Genomic DNA, 18813 nt, shown 5'->3' with positions numbered 1-18813 from the left:
GTATGATACTATCCAAAATGTGCATTATTTCATAATAAAATAAATTCTTGTTTAGGAAGTTAAATATTTTAAGTATTTAATAGGCGCAGCGTTCTTATGATATTGCCATTGGTAACAAGTATACATATACGTATATATTCCTAGTTATATGATGCAATAATTGATAAATTTAAACACAAAAGTGATCATAATGATCACATGAAATTTTCACTTATCAAAGGAATTTCACTATTTACGAATTACGAGATTTAATATTGTAAGTGTATAATTTAAATGCAATCAATCATACGTAAAATAGCAGAAAGGAATTCCATCATCAAATTCTAATCGAACCGGTTTTATCTAGTTTTTAAAATATATAATATCATTAAAATGTTTAACCGTTTACTGTAAGGTCTTTTAAATTATTAAAATTATTTAAATACATTTTTTTTTTTTCGTATATAGTTCATTAATACTAAAAGTTGTTATATGATCCATACTCCATTAATTACGTTTTATGAGACAACTCTATTTGTAAATACATACATACATATATAAAAATGAAATTTATTGTTACCATTTAATCATCTTCTAAACCGCAAACACCACAACAGCATTTTTCTCTTATGTATAAAATAGTAGGTAAACAAACCCAATTACAGCACCAACTTCCCCACAATCCAGCACATAAACCATTTGTAGTATTACAACCACAACACTCATAACTTCTTGCATTAAATTTTAAATACTCTTTTTCTTTCTTTCTTTTAGCTCTACTTAATAATATTTCATCATTTAAATCATATCCATCTTCTTCATCTTCATCATAAAATGGAAATTCATTTGGAACATCACGATAATTAGCAACATAATTTTCACTTCTCATTCTTGTTAATCTGGGTAAATTATTATTATTGTTATCATTATTGTTGTTATCATAATCATCATTGTTGTTATTGGATCTTGATAATAAAGGCAAATACCATGATTGATTTATTGTTGTGGAGGTATTATTATGTTGTTCATCACCTTGAAAATCACTGATTGATTGATTTTTCCATAATAACCATAATCCTTCATCTGATTCTTGCGGATTATGATTATCAGCATGTAAATAATTATCTTCCTCATCTTCAAAAACTGTTCCTGATCCAATCTCTTCCTCCGGATAATATCCTAAAGTTGATAATGGTGTGCCATCAAAATCCATTGTGGAAGATCTTGTATGAGTTCTTTTATGACCTGAAATAACTTCATTCAATTTTGTCTCTAAAAAAAAAAAAAATTTAATTTAATCATTTAAATAAATAAATAATTCAATAAGATTTTTATTTTTTTAAAAATACGCACCCAATAATTCAATATGACGTTCTGAATCAGTTTGTAATCCCCATGAAACTCTACTACTTTTACGTGAATGTCTAGTATAATTATTAGTAACAGGATGATGAGGTGGTGGTGCTATAACAAAATTATTATTTTCTTGATCATTCTGTTTTTGATTATCTAATTCTTTTTTATGAGGATTCCATATAGCATCAACCTAAAATAATTAAGATTATTAATTATTAATTATCTGAACTTTTTTTAATATTAAAAATTCAAATATATCAATTATTAACCATTTAATTCGATAATTTAACTATTTATTGTACTTACATCATTCGTTGGATCCTCATCAATCTCGTTTATAACATTTGAAACTTTTTGCCAAAATACATCTTCGGTAGGATCAGGAAATACGTTTTCTAAATTCTTTAATTTATTTTCTGTATTAAAATTATTATTATTAATTGTATTAATAATATCCGACATATTAATTAATTTAAATTATATAATATTTTATTTCTTTTTTTTTTTTCTGAAAGAAATTTTCAAAAGGAAAAGAAATGATGAAGATCATTATATTTTTTATTAATAGACAAGAAATAAGTTACACTGCATCAAACTCTAAGATTGTAAGACTAAGACTTGTGAGTCAAAGAGAGTTTATCGACTTATCGTATTTTTGCGATATATATTATATAATGAATGATATTTTAGGCAAAATGATAAAGGTAATCCTAATAAGACATTGCAACGTTTCACATTCTCTCTCTTTGGTTACGAGCTTTTTAATGTGTAACGAAGTCTCAACTGCCAAGGCTGCAAGGCTGCAAGGCTGTGACCGGGGACCTTCAAAGAACATGTGACTAACGAACATCACATTATGTAATCATGCACTATGAAATTTCCTAAAATAAAAAACGCTAAATAAAAAAAACGCTTAATTTAAGAAAATCGATTTTTTTAATAAACATTTGAAACTACAAAAAATCGCTAACTTTGTTAAGCTCGGAAAATATTATGGAGGATTAGTAGTTTTAGTTTCAAAGTTTCAACTATCTAATAATTAATATGTGGCTTTTCTTCGGCAATTACGGCATGTAAAAAAAAATTAATATATACATATTTATATTGGCATGTATGATATATTATAAATATTTGTAGTATAATTAAATGACTGGTATGTCACTTTTTTATCAAGTCAAACTTTTGCGGGGAAGAATAACAAAATAGTATAAAATCCGATCAATAGATAGTCAAGTAATCGACCTGTGATACCTAACACTTAATAATAAGTTTCGCTTAGAACATATTACTATTGAAATTATTGAAATGATTTTATTATGATAACTTTTTAATTGTATCTATTATCTAGTTTATATTAATAATAACGCCCTTCTCGATATTCCACCTTTCTTAAAACTTGAAAAACTTCAATTTCTTCAAATTCAAAACGGCCATCAAAATTTAAAATGGGATTTTGAAAAGAATAAGGAAGAACTTCACCAAATTTTTCATCATTATCTAAATTAATTCGTAAATCAGGACCTAAACCAAAACAAAGATTATTATTTGAATTTTTTGTAATGGCTTCACTTGAATAACTTGGTATTATACGACTAATTATAGCAGATTCTTCAGGATAATAACGAGTTTGAAAAGAGAAAAGGAAAGTATCTTTTTTTGCTTCTTTTACATTTATATAAGGATCATAACTATTTGACTTTCTTTTTGATTGATTATTATTATTATACATTAAACTTCTTCTTTTTAAAGTTATTTTTGATTTTTGATAAGGTAAAGGATTATAAACACCAATAATTTCTTTTGAATTAGATAATTTAATTACAAGAATTGTTGGACCTTTATCATCACATTTTTCATGAAATATTTTTGAAGAAAGACCATCAGTACTTGCACGATAAATCAAGTTAAAATTAAAAAGACATTTCCCACAAAAAGTTTCTCTTAAAGTCCAATTAGATATTATGGTAGCATGTCTACCAGTCATTATGATAGAATCTATATCACTAGAAGGAATTCTTGGTGGGTTTATATTAGTCTCCATAATAGGAGCGTGACCAGTGATTTGTTCTCGTAAGAAATTACCAATTATTGATTGAGGAAGAATTTTTTTATATGGCCAAACATATTCCGCAAATTCTTGTGGTTTAATTTGATAAAATCTTATCCAATCAATACAATGTTTTAATGTATTCTTTAAAGCATCAAAATCTTGATCATTCCATTCTAGAAAATTTTTATTTGAAAGTTGGAAAGTATTTTTAATTCCCCAAGCAATTAATTGATTCCATATTTCAATTTCACTAATTTCAATATCATCTCTTTGTAATAAAGAAATTACATGAACTTCAGGTAAAGAATAAAATTCATTTGAATTAAATAATAATGATGGGTTTAATGTGGCAGTTTCATCGGAATTATTATCATGTTCTCTTGGAAATAAAGAAGGGGGATTGGAAGTTCTTATGGTCGTATCTGAAATATCATCAGGTTCATCTACGATGAAAGTATTAGTGATATGACCAATAGTAGGAAAATGATCACCAACTTGTCCTGAATTATCATCAGATGAAATTGGTGGAGTAGGTGGTAAACTTTTTTCATAAGAGGTGATCAATGTGGAAGTTGATTGTAAATTTGTAGAATCCATATTATTAGAAGAGGGAAAATTCTTTAAATTATTTAAAGTTGAAGAAGAAGAATCCCATTCGGGACTATCGAGAATTGGAGATGATGATGAAGAGGAAGAATTTGAATGATTTATATTACAATTTTCAAATGGAGGATAAGGTAAATCTTGGGAAGGATAATTATTTAAAGTTGATATAGAAGTCCCGTTATGTTTTAAATTGCGATCGTTTAAGGAATTTTCATTTTGTTGTAAAAAAAGATATTTTAATTGTGTATTTGAAATCAGTATGTTATTATTATTATTATTATAATAATAATTATTATTGTTGTTGTTGATTTTATTACTATGATTTTTATGTGAAGTAGTATGCATGATTCTAATTTTTTCAATTTGATATTGAGAAGCTGAATTTTTATTTCCCATTTTTAGTTTGATGAAGGAAATTCTTTTTGAAATAATTTGGATTGACCCTTTATATAACTTTTTTTTTAAAAACGTGTTTGTCAAAATAATTGTGAATACTATAAATATTATATGTATTAATGTGATTATTTGGAATTTTTTTCCCCGCTTATTTATTTTAAGTTTAGATTAAATTTATATTACTTATAACAACGAAAGGATTTGCATAATTACATCATAATTTTGGTAATTTCATATTCGCTATGCCACAATATTTGATTATCTTTTATTATAAACATGAATAAATTTGAATAATGGTGGTACTTGCGAAAGTTTTAGGGTTACTTTGCATAATTTTTTACACTAAGTTAATCTACACTCGAAAGTTCGGGAATTTTGATTTTCATTTTATTTTATTTTTATTTTATTTTATATTATCAGTTATTTTATATTTTTTATATTTTTTTTTTAAAAAAAAAATCAAAAATCAAAAAAAAAATTGAGAGGCACAAATGAGACACCAAATGGCTAAAGTTCTCATCCAATAAGCAAACAATGATCAACAATGAATGCATCTATAAAAATAAAAGAAGAGGAATTCCATAGTCCGATTTTGTTATTATTTTTATATTTTTATTCATTCATGCTCAAAGCTTAATGATAAGGGTTTTTTTTTCACGTGTAACTTTTTTTCTTTTTATTTTTAATTGAAATATTCCCTTTTAGAGTCTAACGATTTTGTGGAATAGTGAGAATATATTGCGTTATCAATAATAATGAAGACATTGTCTATATTTAATCATTTAATCACTAATCACTTCTTTTTACTTCTCTTGGCAAAGATAAAATTTTTTTTGTCATTAACGGCTAAACCAATGATCAACAATATATATATATATATACATATATGTTTATAATTATATTAATTATATCAAAATTTGCTTGTTCTGATGTAATATGATTCGTAGGACATTTTTGGGTCACTATTTTTATTATTATTTTTTTTTTTAAAAAAAAAATTTTTTTATGTTAAAAATGGGATTTCCCGTATTTTATTAATAATATAGCCAGTGGGCTTAGTATTGGCTTATGAGCGGGAATTTAATTGGGCTAAGCGTAAAAAAATTTAAACTGTGGCTAGGCGCTTATTTGGGTAACATCACTATTCTTAAATTAAATGATTTGTTACAAAAATTTGGTTACAGTCATTTTTTACACGTCATATATGTCATATATAAAAATCATCTTTGTTGATTTCAGTAATTCGAATTCATATTTTTCTTCCTCCATCCCTTTGATCGAAAAAAAATTATTATTATTATTTTTTTTTAATCGAAATTATTTAACGAATTTGAAAAAAATATAATCATGCCTCCAAAACGTGATAAAGATTCAGAATATGAACCATCGTCTGAGGAAGTAGAAGAAGATGATGAATCAGAAGAAGAAGAATTAGAAGAAACTGGAACCGAACCAAAAAAAAAATCAAAAAAATCTACGAAAACAAAAAAAACAAATAAAAAGGTTATTGATAAATATAAACCTTCCGATTCGGAAAGTGAAGAATATATTGATGATACCGCAGAACAATCTTCTTCACAAAAAGGTAAAAAAAAGAAAAAATCAACAAAAGAAAAGAAGCCTGATGATGATGATGATGATGATAAAGAAAAAAGTACACGTAAGTCACTTTTTTTTTGAATTTCATTAAAAATCGTTAATATCTTTAATTCAAAATTCAAAAATTTATAGTAAAAGATAAGACCAAAAAAGTTGCTCAAAAGTTAAAAGATAAGAAAGATGAAATTTTGGATCAAGGAAAATTATCACCTCCTGTAATTAAATCTCCTAATAAAAAGATTAGTGGTAATATTACAAATACCGAAGGAGATATCGGTGGATCATCTGAATATGATGATTTATTGTCAGGTTTTCCTCTCCCTTCTCATTCAAGACCTCAAGTTTTTAATAAAAATATTTCCATGATCGGTTCTCTTAATATTCAAGCTTTCGGAACTAAAAAATCTTCTAATAAGATTATTATGAGAATTATTGCTGATATTTTACGACATTATGGTATTATATTATGTCAAGAAATTCGTGCAAATGAAGATATTATTCAAGAACTTGTTAATGAAGTATCTACACCAGCCACGCCATATGCTTACGTGGCTAGTCATCCTATTGGACGATCTACTTATCAAGAAAGATACGTTTTCTTGTATCGAAGTAATGAATGGAAAGTTTTGGAGGATTATGTTATCGATGATGATGATAAATTGGGAGATAAATTTATAAGAGAACCTTATGTTGCCAGATTTCAACATTTAGAAAGAAAAAATGTTAGAATTACACTTGTTGGTTGCCATACTCGACCGGATAATGCGTTTGAAGAAATTAATACGTTAGTTAATACAGTTTATATGGATGTTAGAAAGAAATTACAACGGGATAATGTACAAGAAAAAAGGCAATTAGATAAAGAGACAGGACCAAAGGAACCAAATACATTCATTTCATTTTTACAACGTATCTTTTGTTGTTGTTGTGGAGGTTATTCTCATGTCTCTACACGAGATTTTTCCGAAGAATTAGCTCCTTCAGGTGCAGACACTAATGAGCCCATTATAATGATGGGTGATCTTAATGCTGCAGGTTCTTATGTAAATAAATCTCAACGTGCAGAACTTGACACTATTTTAAAGAAAAATAATTTAAGATGGGGAATTCAAGATAATATGGATACGACAGTGGCTGATGGACCTGACACAGCTTATGATCGATTTATCTTTGAAGCTGCCAATGAACGTAGATGGATTGGTAATACTAAAGTATGGAGATTTGATGATGGTTGGTTAAATGGAAAGACTGATAATGAAACAGTTAAAAAAGCCGCTAAACGTGTTACCGATCATTATCCTATTGAATTTGAGTTGAAATTGAAAGTATAGGATAAAATTTTATATAAAAATTTATGGGACATAAAAAAAAAAATTTCATTATTTATTTATTTATTTATTTATTTATTTATTTGTATTACATTTAGTTGGTATTATTATCTAATATATATATATATATATATATATATATATCAATATTTCTTTATAAAAAATAAATGACAGAATTACTTATACAAATTAGGACTAATTTTCTCATGAATTAAAAATGATTAAAAAAATCTCTCAAGAATCAAATTAGAATCAAATTTCTTTTTAGAAAATTCCCACTACATAAATAAAATTCGACCCAAAATTAAACACACTATGATATCTAACCATTTATATGAAATTACTATTAACAACATCATCATTTAGACATTTACGCCAAGTGAATCTAAAAAAAAAAAATTATATCACATTTTTTTTTATCACATTAAAGTAAACATCGGAGATTAATTGAATAAATTTGGAAATAAGTTTTGCACATCATAATGAAGTCGACCATTGATGGGATAACAATTGCAGGTTGCTATATTTAGAATATTCAATAAAAAATGTAAAATACAGTTAGGTTAAAAAGACACAAAGTAATAATACAAATCATAATAGACAATCAAATGTATTACGTGACCATTCATGTATTTTCTTTTTCTCTTTATTATAATTAAAATGTCCAATTAAAATTTCATTCAAGTATTAACTCGCCTTATCGAACGTAAATTATCAATTTAATCAGACAATTTTTTTTAGGTAAGTTCATTCTGTGTCATAATACTATACCATAGTTATATTTTATTTGGTTCTTTATTTATCATTGTTTATTTTTGTGCTCTTAAAGAAATCATTCATTAAGGTAATTAATATCGTTCTTTCGATTAAAAATTAAAAAGATTGTGAGATTGATAACTTAATAATTTTGTGTACAGTATGCTGTGTTTTATTTTTCGAAGGTATGAACCTTTTTTTTTGACTTACCAAATTAAAAATTTGATTTAAAACTCTTATAAATGTTGTAACATCGGAACGGAACGCGCGAAAAAATTGTTTTATTTTTTTAGAAATACCATAGTGTGCTTTTTGTACTACTACAGCATACATACATTTTTACATAACTTTAGGGATACTATAATATTCTTCATGTGCTTTTAGGAAGTCTCACCGTGAGGTAAAGGCGTTAATTATTAAAGTTCAACAAAGCATTAGATTAATGTACGAAAAGATCTCACACGCTTTTGCTTTAGAGGACATGATCTTAAGAAACCGAAAAGTGAATATCTAAATCACGTGATCTTTGCATATACTTCAAGTAATCAAGTCATAGTCAACTTCCTTTTGCGCCATTGGAATTGATACAAGAAATCATGTCATATGTTTGTACTTAATATTTTCTCATAGTCCGCCGCAAGGTATCACATTAGCATATATATAATATAAAATGTGAAATAATCGCTTTATATAATAAAATTTAAGAAATCTTTTTTCAATAAAAATCGGAAAATTACAAATAAAGTTTATATGCAATCATATCGATATTCGATATATGATGTTCTGTATATTAAAAAATTCGATATAACAGATAAAATTTATCTTTCCCACAATCCCACTATATTGAGAGAACACATATATATCGGGTATAATTTTAATATAACGATTATTTATTTAGATTTCATATGATTCCGACATGTTTGTCACAGCGGCCTTACCTTAAAATTGGAAAAATGACAGGTGGCTAAACGCAACCACTTTTCGTGAATAACTTGAAGTGAAAAAATCACATGATATATTATCCCGCAATTCGCGGTATATTCCGATTGTTTAGTACATAGAACATCTAACTATATCTATTTTATTACGCTTTTTAAATTTATCTCGATTTGTATAAGAAAAAAATTTATCTTAGATTCGATCACTTTGATAATGTTATACTTAAATCTCGAATTCTAAATATTTACAGTAACTAAAAGTACTGCCACCTTAATTGGGTAACAAACAATTTAAATTTTCGTATTGTGATTAAGATTGATAAATCGGTACGAAAATTTCCGGGTAATGATTAAGTTTCGATGTGTATTATTCGATTACAGTGATTCTCATTTGTCCAACTTTAATATTCGCCTAAAATGTTTTCTTTCTAAGATCAGATCTCTGATGGGCACAATAAATTTATTAAATAGTAAATAATCAAATTTCTAAAATTCTATTTCAAAAAAAAACTGTTTTACAAGGTTTAAAATGCAATTAAAATTATAAAAGTTATTAAAATTGAAGTAATATAATTAAGATTGTTTTCATTGATTTTAACACCACTACTTCGCCTTCCTGGTGGATCTCCTCCAACGATATATGGACATTTTTCATTAGTTAGAGGGAGTTCTGTTTGTTGTTGAGATTGTCCAGAATCAAGAATATTATTTGGATCATATATAGAGTCAATGTTTTTTAATGTCTCAAGATTTCCACCGAAATAAGATAATCCAGGATTTACTAAATCTTCATCCTCATATCCCTATTTAAAAAAAAGTTAATTAAATCATTAAAGAAAAAAAGAATATAACTATTAATAATTTATCAAATATTTACCACATAACTCCTGCCATTCGATAATGGTCTAAGATCTTCTTCCCACGTATTTACAAAGTTTAAAGCAATTTCATCAATAGTAGCATTACCAGTAAGCGAAACTTCAAGTAAAAGATGATAAGCTACACCATTTCTATGAGGAAAAGCTGTTAAATCAGTGGGTTGAGTTCCCAGTATACCACCATAGGCAGTTAATTCTGCATGAGCTCCAGGTGGCATAGCTTTTGCTCTTTCCACTATAGTTGTAATATTTTCAACTGATAATTCTTTAGCGAAAAACATTGATTTTGTTTTTACATATTCCCTTTGTTGTTTAGGCGCGGCCCCATATCCTTCTATAACTCCTTCAGTAACTAGAGTGATCTCAGCAGTTTGAAGTGTTAGAAGTGATGGATCATCACCATAATTTGGACCAAATGGTGAATTTCCAACATTCAATAGATAAATTTTATCACAAGTTTTGTCTTTATCAAGGAAATAAGCACGAGACCCTAAATGTGTACATTCATCATGTTTAACAGCTTTAGCATTTGATAATTTAAATAATCCAGTTTTATCAACTAATTCATGTAAATCTTTTTCTCCCCCCAAAAAATGTCCTTGTATATTAAATTCATTATTTGTAAAAACAAAAGAAACTGATAAATCCTCTATAGAACCATAAGCCCAATTCCAAAAATTCGTTAAAACTTCTTCAAATCCGTTATAAAAATAATTTATATTAAATACAGTAAATTTAGGCCATACAGGTATAAGTTTTAATTTCCATTGAGTAACAATCCCATATTTTCCACCACCTCCACCTCTTAATGCCCAAAATAAATCAGAATGAGATCCAGCATTTGCGATCAATAAGCTACCATCCGAAGTTACAACTTCCGCTTCTAGTACCCAATCTCCTGTAACACCATATTTACGTGATTGTAATCCAAACCCACCAGAAGCGATTGCTCCTGATAAACCTACAGTTGGATGTGTAGCAGAAATTATAGTAAATCCTGCTTTATCTAATTCAATATATAAAGGTCCAAGACGAATTCCTCCACCAACAGTTGCTGTTTGAGTCGCAGCATCTATAACAAGTGAATCCATATAGCTTATATCAATAACTACTGAATTATCCATTGAAGATGATCCAATATTACTAAAATTATAAAATTATTGAAATTAAGATAAATAAAAACCTCATTATTGTTACCAAAATAAAAAAAATAAATAAATAAATAAGAAAATAAAAAATTAATCGGTTTATTTTACCTGTGACCACCGTTCCTAGGAACTGGCATTCTTTTGAATGAATTAGCGCATTGAACTAACCATTGTACTTGAGTCGTATTAATTGGATAAGTAACTACTACTGGTCTTCGTTGAAATCTTTAAAATTAAATCAAATTTTACTTTAGAATTTTGTAACTCATTTTAAAAAAAAAAAATTTTAAATTCACGAACCGAATTCGTTCACCAATTTTTGCATCTCGCCACCCGGGATAATTCGGATAGATCACACTCACCTCAGTGGCTGCGATACATTGGGGTAATGTTAGGTAGGAACCTGGTACAAACACCGCAATAGATGTTTTAACCAAAATTGTTAAATATAAGATTAATGAAATAAACCGAAACCTCTTTTTAAAATTCATAATATTAAAATATGGTATATAGCTTGATTAAATTGATTATCTTTAACGAGCAAAGAGAACGGAGAGTGGTCATTTAGACAAAGCAGGAGTTGCATTTATCATATGTATATATACAATATACATATGTATATATATGCAGGTGGGCTAACTAATCGCTGATTTCACATAACCTAAAAATTTTAAATGTTGGTATGCTTATTACTATTTTTGGCTTTATTCTTTTGCATATAGAAATTTTACTGGTCATCATGTGTTGTGAGTCTAATTATTTACGTAAAAATTTCAAATGTAGTAATGGTTACCGAATTAAGCGTAAAAACTTACACATCTTGAAGATCTGAATCTTATCTGGCGATGTCATGATTTGTTAAAAAGCTTTTCTCGATTTTTGATGGTTTGGCGCCAATATAAATAGGCGTGTGAAATTTACAACTATCTATAGCAAATATTTTTCTTATATATTTTAAACAAATCGTGAAGTGACACGCTTCACACGCACCAACGTTATAATAGCGAATTTTAAAATTTTTATTTAGCTCCATTTCTTTTCAAAAATGGATAAAGTACCAGAAAAAGAAAAGGTTATCAATGACGAGGTAAACAAGAAGTTTGCAGACTCAGATACTCCAGTATATAAATTTGAAGCTGAAGATTCTCCAGAAGAGAAAGCTAAACAAACACTTGAAGATTCTGGGGGTGGCCCCAAGTCTAATACTATAGGACCAAATGCTAAAAAAATTACCACAGATACTGACGCAAGTCAAACAACTGAAGAAGAAACTGAGTCAACCAGTAAAAGACTTTCAACTCTTTTGCCCGGAAGTATACCTTCTGTGGTAGAGTCGGTTGAAATTCCTGATTGGGCACGTACGGGTTGGCAACGTGTTACTGGCGCTGGTGAATCAGATAAAGACATTTTTGACGAAGTTTTAGGCGAAAAATTTTTTGGACAACTATGGTTAAATGCTACAGTAGTATTTGTATCTGTGTTCTTGACGTACATAATTACTTCTCTTGGTGGAGGCATTGGTTGGGTTATTATTATTAGTGCTTTTGTTGGTAAAATCATTTTTTTTTCAATTGATATAATACCACTTCATTATCGAATTCTTATGATTAATCCGTTTTCGATTGGTTCTCAGGAACGTATTTTAAGAATTCTGTCCAACGATTTTATCGTAATGCAAGAGACGAAATTGGTCGTGAACTTGCAAAGGAAAAACTGGAGCTTTACGAAGAGCCAGCAGAATGGATTAACGAATTTTTACGTCGATTTTGGCTTATTTATGAACCTGTATTGTCATCAACGATTGTAAAAACAGCTGATGATATATTGGCTGCTTCAAAACCATCTTTTCTGGATTCAATCCGGTTGACAACTTTTACACTAGGTTCAAAGCCTCTCACCATCGAATCTATAAAATCATATCCAAAGTCTGATGATGACGTAGTGGTAAATACCATTATATTATCCTACTTTAGATGCTTTTATTTTACTCATATATTTAAATTTTAAGGTTATGGATTGGAAAGTTAGTTATATTCCAAATGATATTGCAAATATGACAAGATCGCAAATGATTAGGAAGGTCAATCCTAAAATTGCTCTCACTATTCGGTTGGGAAAGGGAATGGTTGGCGCAGGAATTCCCATATTGTTGGAAGATATATCGTTTTCTGGACTTATAAGAGTCAAATTAAAGTTGATAAATATTTTCCCTCATGTTAAAACTGTCGATATTAGTTTCTTGGAAGAACCAAAGTTTGATTATGTTTTAAAACCAATTGGAGGAGAAACATTCGGTTTCGACATAGCAAATGTATGAGTTCAATTATTCTTATGCATTCGTTGAATAATACAATAAAGATCTAATTCACCTTATATTTTTCGATTAGCTTCCTGGATTGTCCTCATTTATTCAAGATCAAGTTCATGCTAATCTTCGCCCATTGATGTATGCTCCAAATGTTTACACAATAGATGCGGAACTTCTCGTTGGAGGCTATCCAATAGGTAACATTCACCGTGAAAATTCTATAAATGATCGTTATATATTTAATAAAAATTCTTATTTTAAATAGAAACTGCGATTGGTGTCCTCAAACTTACCATATTTAATGCAAGGGGATTAAGAAACGCAGAAAGATTTGGTACATCTGATCCTTATGTTAAAGTAAAAGCTCACGGAAATATAGAACTCGTCAAAACAAAAGTTATCGATGATTCATTGAATCCTGCTTGGAACGAGACACATTTCTTGATTTTAACGACCTTGAGTGAATTTTTAAGGCTTGAGATATGGGATTTTAATGGAATGAGTAAGGATAAGCCACTTGGAACTTCCAATTTTGAATTAAATTCTTTATTAGAAAATCCAAAGCAAGAAAGCATGTGAGATCTCTTTAGTAATTTTCTGTGTTTTTTTTTCCTTTGTGTCTTTATGTTTATTGGATTTTTTTTTTGATTAATGATTAGTACATCTGAAGTATTATATGAGGGTAAACCTCACGGCGAAATTAAATTCGATGCAGTCTGGTATCCAGTAGCTGAAGCCATAGAAGGAGTGCCTGCACCTGAATCAAGTACAAAAATAAATTATTATACATTTGCGAGATGAAATTTAATTCATAATAATTAATTGTACTTTGTTTTTTTAAAAAAAAAACAGACATTGGAATTTTACGCTTTAACATTCATCAAGTTAAGAATCTTAGTAATCGTCATAATGCGTATGCAGAATTGCTTTTGAATGGGAAAGTTGTTTTCAAATCGAAGACACTGAAAAGAACAAATAATCCTGTTTGGGAGGTTAGTATTTTTAACGGCTTTATTTAATTTATTAATAAGATTTTAATAAGTAAATTATGTTTCACTAGGATCCATTTGAAATGTTCATTACAAATAGAGATGGTGCCAAGCTAGCTGTCAATGTTCGTGATGAGCGTGACTCGACCAATATTATTGGAAAATGGGAAAGCACTTTAGAACAATTTTTAGCAAACATGAAAGAGAAGATAGACTGGTTCGATTTAAAAAATGGAGCCCCAGTTGGCAGAATAAATTTAACTTGTTTATGGAAACCTGTGTTAATAGATGATCTTCCCGGACCCGGCGGATTCGGTAATATATATATATTTTTTTATAAAATATCAATTACAAAATTTACCAAAACGAAATATAAACTATAATAATATGAATATAAATTTAATGCGACTTTAAAAATTTCTCTATCCAGTTGAACCACGTGGATTTGTAAGACTTCATATTAAGGGTGCTAAAGATTTAAAGAATCTAGGGAAACTAGGTAAGATATTCATAACTTGAGAATAATTTAATTATGTTGCTTTATTATATCTACATTGCGTTGCTAAATTAGAAAATTATTTTAATTTAAAAAATTGTGATCTCAGGAGGTAAATCCGATCCTTATGTGAAAGTTTTGCTGGGTTCTACTGCTCGTGGTCGTTCAGATTTTATTCTCGACAACTTGAGTCCCGTATGGGATGAAATATTTTATATACCAGTACATAGTACGAGAGAAGTGTTGAATCTTCAAGTAATGGATCGTGAAATTAATGCAAAAGATAAGAGACTAGGTTTTGCAGAGTTGGAACTTTCAAAATTAGTTAAGGAACAAAATAGCACATTTGAAGCCGTTGACAAACTTGAAGATGCGTGAGTGTAATTCTAAAGCTTATTCGGGTTTATTGTAATTTAAGTATACAATAATGATGAATTTAATATTTCGTTTCGATTTGAAATTGTTTATTATAGGTCTTCACCTTTAATCCTTGATCGTGAATCAAGAGGCACAATTATTTATTCAGCAGCTTTTTATCCAACTATTAATAAGAAAGAAGCCGAAAACATCAATTTAAATAATTTAAGTGATCATCGTACGTTAAATATTACTTATTCTCATATTTTGTCGATCATTATAATTTTTTTTTTTGCTAATATGTCTATTATATATTTAGAAACTGGAATTTTCATTATACATATTAATAGAGCCAAATTTGAGAAGAGAGATACAAGTGTAGATGTTTATGTAGATAATGGGATATTCCCTGTTTATACCACTAATCGTTGCAAGGCAGCAAATCCGCAATACGAAGAAGGTAAAATTTCAAATTATTCTTTTTTTCTATTTTATGTTATTCATTAACGCTAATACCTCATTGACTTTTAAAGTCACCGACGTAATTATTAAGGAACTGGATTTTTCCAAGCTTATTTTCCATATTAAACAAGGAGATAACAGGAATCCTATTGGTGTTGTGGAACGAGAAGCTAAAGAATTATTAGAGGATTGCCTAAGGTCATCACGAGAAGACGGTATAAACCTTCCTATTGAAGAAATGAATAATGCAACTTTGAATGTTTATATTCAGTATATACCTGTTGAATATAAACTACAACCTTCGGAGAGTATAAATAGTAAGTGATTTTAAATTATGAGATTTATCCTTAATTCAGGAGATATTAATTTGAGTTACCTTTCTATGTAGATATGGGAGATTTACAAATCACTGTCAAGAATGCAGAAAATTTACCAGCAGCTGATCGATCTGGTAATTAATTTTTATATTACTTGATTATTTAATTTGATAGAATATTATATAAAATTTTTGTTCAAATTTTAGGTACGAGTGATCCATTCGCTGTCTTCACCTTGAATAATGAAAAAGTTCATAAAACGAAGACTATTAAAAAGAATTGTAACCCTGAATTTAATGAATCCTTTAACGTGACCGTGGTATTTATTATTTTAGTTAGAATAATCCTTTCATAAAAAAATAAATACGATAATTAATTTTTTTTTAAATTTTTAAAGCTCTCACGATCGACTAGTGTATTTGAAGTGGATGTATTTGATTGGAATCAAATAGGAAATGATAAAAAGATTGCAAGCGGGTCAATTCAACTTGACGATTTGCCACCTTACGAAAAAACAGTGAAAGAGATACAATTGAAGAATGAACTTAGTAAATCTACTGCACCCGGAGGCAAATTTATTCTTCACATCGTTTTCCGGCCCTCTCTTGTTGGAAGGAAGAAACAAAATTCGGGAGTTGTAGATGGTGCTGCAAGAGCACTAACAGGAATTGGTTCCGGAGTTGGAAATGTAGTGACTAGTAGCGGTACTTTTGTCGGAAATAAAGCGAATACTTTAGTTTCTGGCGTTGGTTCAGGATTCGGTCTTTTAAAGAAAAAATAAAAAAAGACTGCACCAAGCTTTATTAGGAAAAAGTTGTATAATATAATTAATTATAGTAAATTATTTAAGAACTAAAATAAATTTCTTTATTGTACTTTGTGTTCTTTTCTAGTACTACGAGACAATTAATGTTCTTAATAATATTTTTTATTAAAATAATTCTGTAAATTTATCTTTATTCAAACTTGTTGACAATTTTTGAACATATATTTAATATTAAAAAGGTTTACATACTATACAGTACAGTAATTATTTTATACATTGATATCTATAATTCCCACCTCCCTCCCTAAATAGATAATTATATTTTAATTAATTTCTTTTTTAACAACTTTAAAAACTTCATAATTGGACATTTGAAAAGAATGTAGATCATGAATCGGACACATATAATCTTTCTTTTGACAAACACTTTGAAAGATTTTTAAATCACCATGACCAAAACCAATAAAATGACCATCATCATCAGAAATAGCACTTTTTTCTTTAGCAACTCTACTTAAAGTAGTGATAGAAGATTTTTTTTCAGAGCGAAAAGAAAAAATAAAACTATCAGTAGATTGATTAAATTTATTTGAACCAGTCCAATCTAAAGGATTATAACCACCAATAATATCTTTTGATCCTGCTAGATGAATAACAACAATTGTTGGTCCTTGTTTAAATACTTTTTCACGAAATTCTTCTACACCAAAACCATCCCGATTTCCACGTAAAAGTAATATTAAATTATAAGGATTTTCCTGTTGTGATGTATACATTGATGAATCATCTTTATAATCTATCCAACTTGAAATTATTAAAGATTGTTTTAATGTAATAATACTTGAATTAAGCATAAATTTCGGAATTCTTGGTGGTAAAATTGTTGTAGTTAAATTACTATTTGGTATAATAAAATATAATTTAAGATCATCTTTAAGTTGTTTCGGTAATAATTTTTTATAAGGTCTAACTTTATAAAAATATTCTTCTGGTAACATTTGAAAAAATCTAATAAAAGGAACAGAATTATGAAGTATTTTTTCCAAAGTTTCAAAATCTTCTGATGACCAATTTATTAAATCTTTTGTCGTTTTATCTTCAAATAAATGAGATTGAAAAATTCCCCATTGAATTAAATAATTCCATAATTCAACTTCTCTAATTTGTAACTTATTTTGTTTTAAAATTAAAATTAATGCTTCTTCTTGCAATATACTAAATTCTTCCGAGTTAAAAAGTAATTGAGGATCTACTGAAATTAATTCAATACAATGATCTCTTAATTTTTCAAAAACCCCTTCATAACATGATACTGTATTAAACACTTGGATTAAATTTTTTTGATACCATATTCTATCTAAACTAATAATATATTCTTGAATATAGTCTACAAGATCCATAAGAACTAATTCATCTGATGCTGTAAGTAATTCGACAAGATTAAGATCGCTTGTTTCATCATCCAAACGAATGGTTCCTGTATAAATATATCTATCGAATTACGTGTTTTTATAAAAATGATTATTTGAATTGAAATACATATATTTCTTTTTTTATAAAAAAGGAATTGAACTTACTGTAAAATAATTTTAAAAATATTGGGATTAATATTCGGTTTTTTAAAATGAAATTTATGACCTGCTTTTTGAGCCCAATTTATTGATAAAGCAGCATGAAAATAAGGAGACATAGCACGTAAAATAACTGAATGGGCTTGAAATATTTCAACATTTGGTTCTTCTCCAACTGTGATGAATACATTATAGTCATCTGCTTCAATAAGAAGCCGAGAAATATTTTTTAGTAAAGTAGCAGATAAATCTTTACAATTCATTTTTTTTTTCTTATTACAGTAGTTTGTAAAAGTAGTTATTCAGTGTTTTTAGTGTTTTTAAAGAGTGAATATGTTTTTGACATTTAAGTTTTATAGTCAATGTGGTGTGGACCTACTGTTTAACGTAAGGTGTTAAAATAGTATTAATTGTTGACCATGTGAATAAAATCAACATGTATGCCTTACTTGGGGAAAATACAGAACCTTAATAATTACGACTACAGCAGGCTAGTGAGTACGCATCACATAT

General features: G+C 28.2%; 6 protein-coding genes across 6 annotated transcripts; 2 read left to right on the top strand and 4 right to left on the bottom strand.

Moving 5' to 3' along the window:
* Positions 1-229: 229 nt before the first annotated feature.
* On the bottom strand, positions 230-1976 carry OCT59_028088 (uncharacterized protein). Its single transcript, XM_025321722.2, has 3 exons — positions 1642-1976; positions 1333-1525; positions 230-1251 (listed from the first exon to the last, which is right to left on the bottom strand). The coding sequence occupies exons 1-3, from the start codon at positions 1795-1797 to the stop codon at positions 563-565; spliced, it is 1038 nt and encodes a 345-aa protein (XP_025168103.1). The 5' UTR covers positions 1798-1976; the 3' UTR covers positions 230-562.
* A 644-nt stretch (positions 1977-2620) lies between these two features.
* OCT59_028087 (uncharacterized protein) lies at positions 2621-4410 on the bottom strand. Its single transcript, XM_025311814.2, has one exon. It carries the CDS (start codon positions 4385-4387, stop codon positions 2690-2692), a length of 1698 nt encoding a protein of 565 aa, XP_025168102.2. The 5' UTR covers positions 4388-4410; the 3' UTR covers positions 2621-2689.
* A 3386-nt stretch (positions 4411-7796) lies between these two features.
* OCT59_028086 (uncharacterized protein) lies at positions 7797-8655 on the top strand (the record flags this gene model as incomplete). The annotated part of the gene is made up of 5 exons (XM_066147072.1): positions 7797-7830; positions 8091-8158; positions 8232-8255; positions 8424-8470; positions 8547-8655. The coding sequence occupies 5 exons, from the start codon at positions 7797-7799 to the stop codon at positions 8653-8655; spliced, it is 282 nt and encodes a 93-aa protein (XP_065993822.1).
* A 778-nt stretch (positions 8656-9433) lies between these two features.
* On the bottom strand, positions 9434-11525 carry OCT59_028085 (uncharacterized protein; the record flags this gene model as incomplete). The annotated part of the gene is made up of 4 exons (XM_025321720.2): positions 9434-9811; positions 9886-11029; positions 11143-11259; positions 11335-11525. The coding sequence occupies 4 exons, from the start codon at positions 11523-11525 to the stop codon at positions 9533-9535; spliced, it is 1731 nt and encodes a 576-aa protein (XP_025168100.1). The 3' UTR covers positions 9434-9532.
* Positions 11526-12032: 507 nt separating this feature from the next.
* On the top strand, positions 12033-17019 carry OCT59_028084 (uncharacterized protein). The gene is made up of 16 exons (XM_025329501.2): positions 12033-12584; positions 12668-12978; positions 13043-13345; positions 13422-13539; positions 13608-13917; positions 14002-14108; positions 14195-14334; positions 14403-14646; positions 14762-14830; positions 14937-15201; positions 15301-15422; positions 15504-15644; positions 15718-15963; positions 16035-16097; positions 16170-16282; positions 16361-17019. Exons 1-16 carry the CDS (start codon positions 12080-12082, stop codon positions 16742-16744), a joined length of 3441 nt encoding a protein of 1146 aa, XP_025168099.1. The 5' UTR covers positions 12033-12079; the 3' UTR covers positions 16745-17019.
* Positions 17020-17052: 33 nt separating this feature from the next.
* OCT59_028083 (uncharacterized protein) lies at positions 17053-18563 on the bottom strand (the record flags this gene model as incomplete). Its single annotated transcript, XM_066147071.1, has 3 exons — positions 17053-17626; positions 18077-18220; positions 18307-18563. The coding sequence occupies 3 exons, from the start codon at positions 18561-18563 to the stop codon at positions 17053-17055; spliced, it is 975 nt and encodes a 324-aa protein (XP_065993821.1).
* Between the last annotated feature and the right edge of the window lie 250 nt (positions 18564-18813).

The sequence above is a fragment of the Rhizophagus irregularis genome, chromosome 8, assembly GCF_026210795.1.
Source record: "Rhizophagus irregularis chromosome 8, complete sequence".
Taxonomy (NCBI): Eukaryota; Fungi; Glomeromycota; class Glomeromycetes; order Glomerales; family Glomeraceae; genus Rhizophagus; species Rhizophagus irregularis.
Note: the sequence above shows the minus strand (reverse complement) of the source record. Positions and strands in the feature narration are given on the sequence as shown.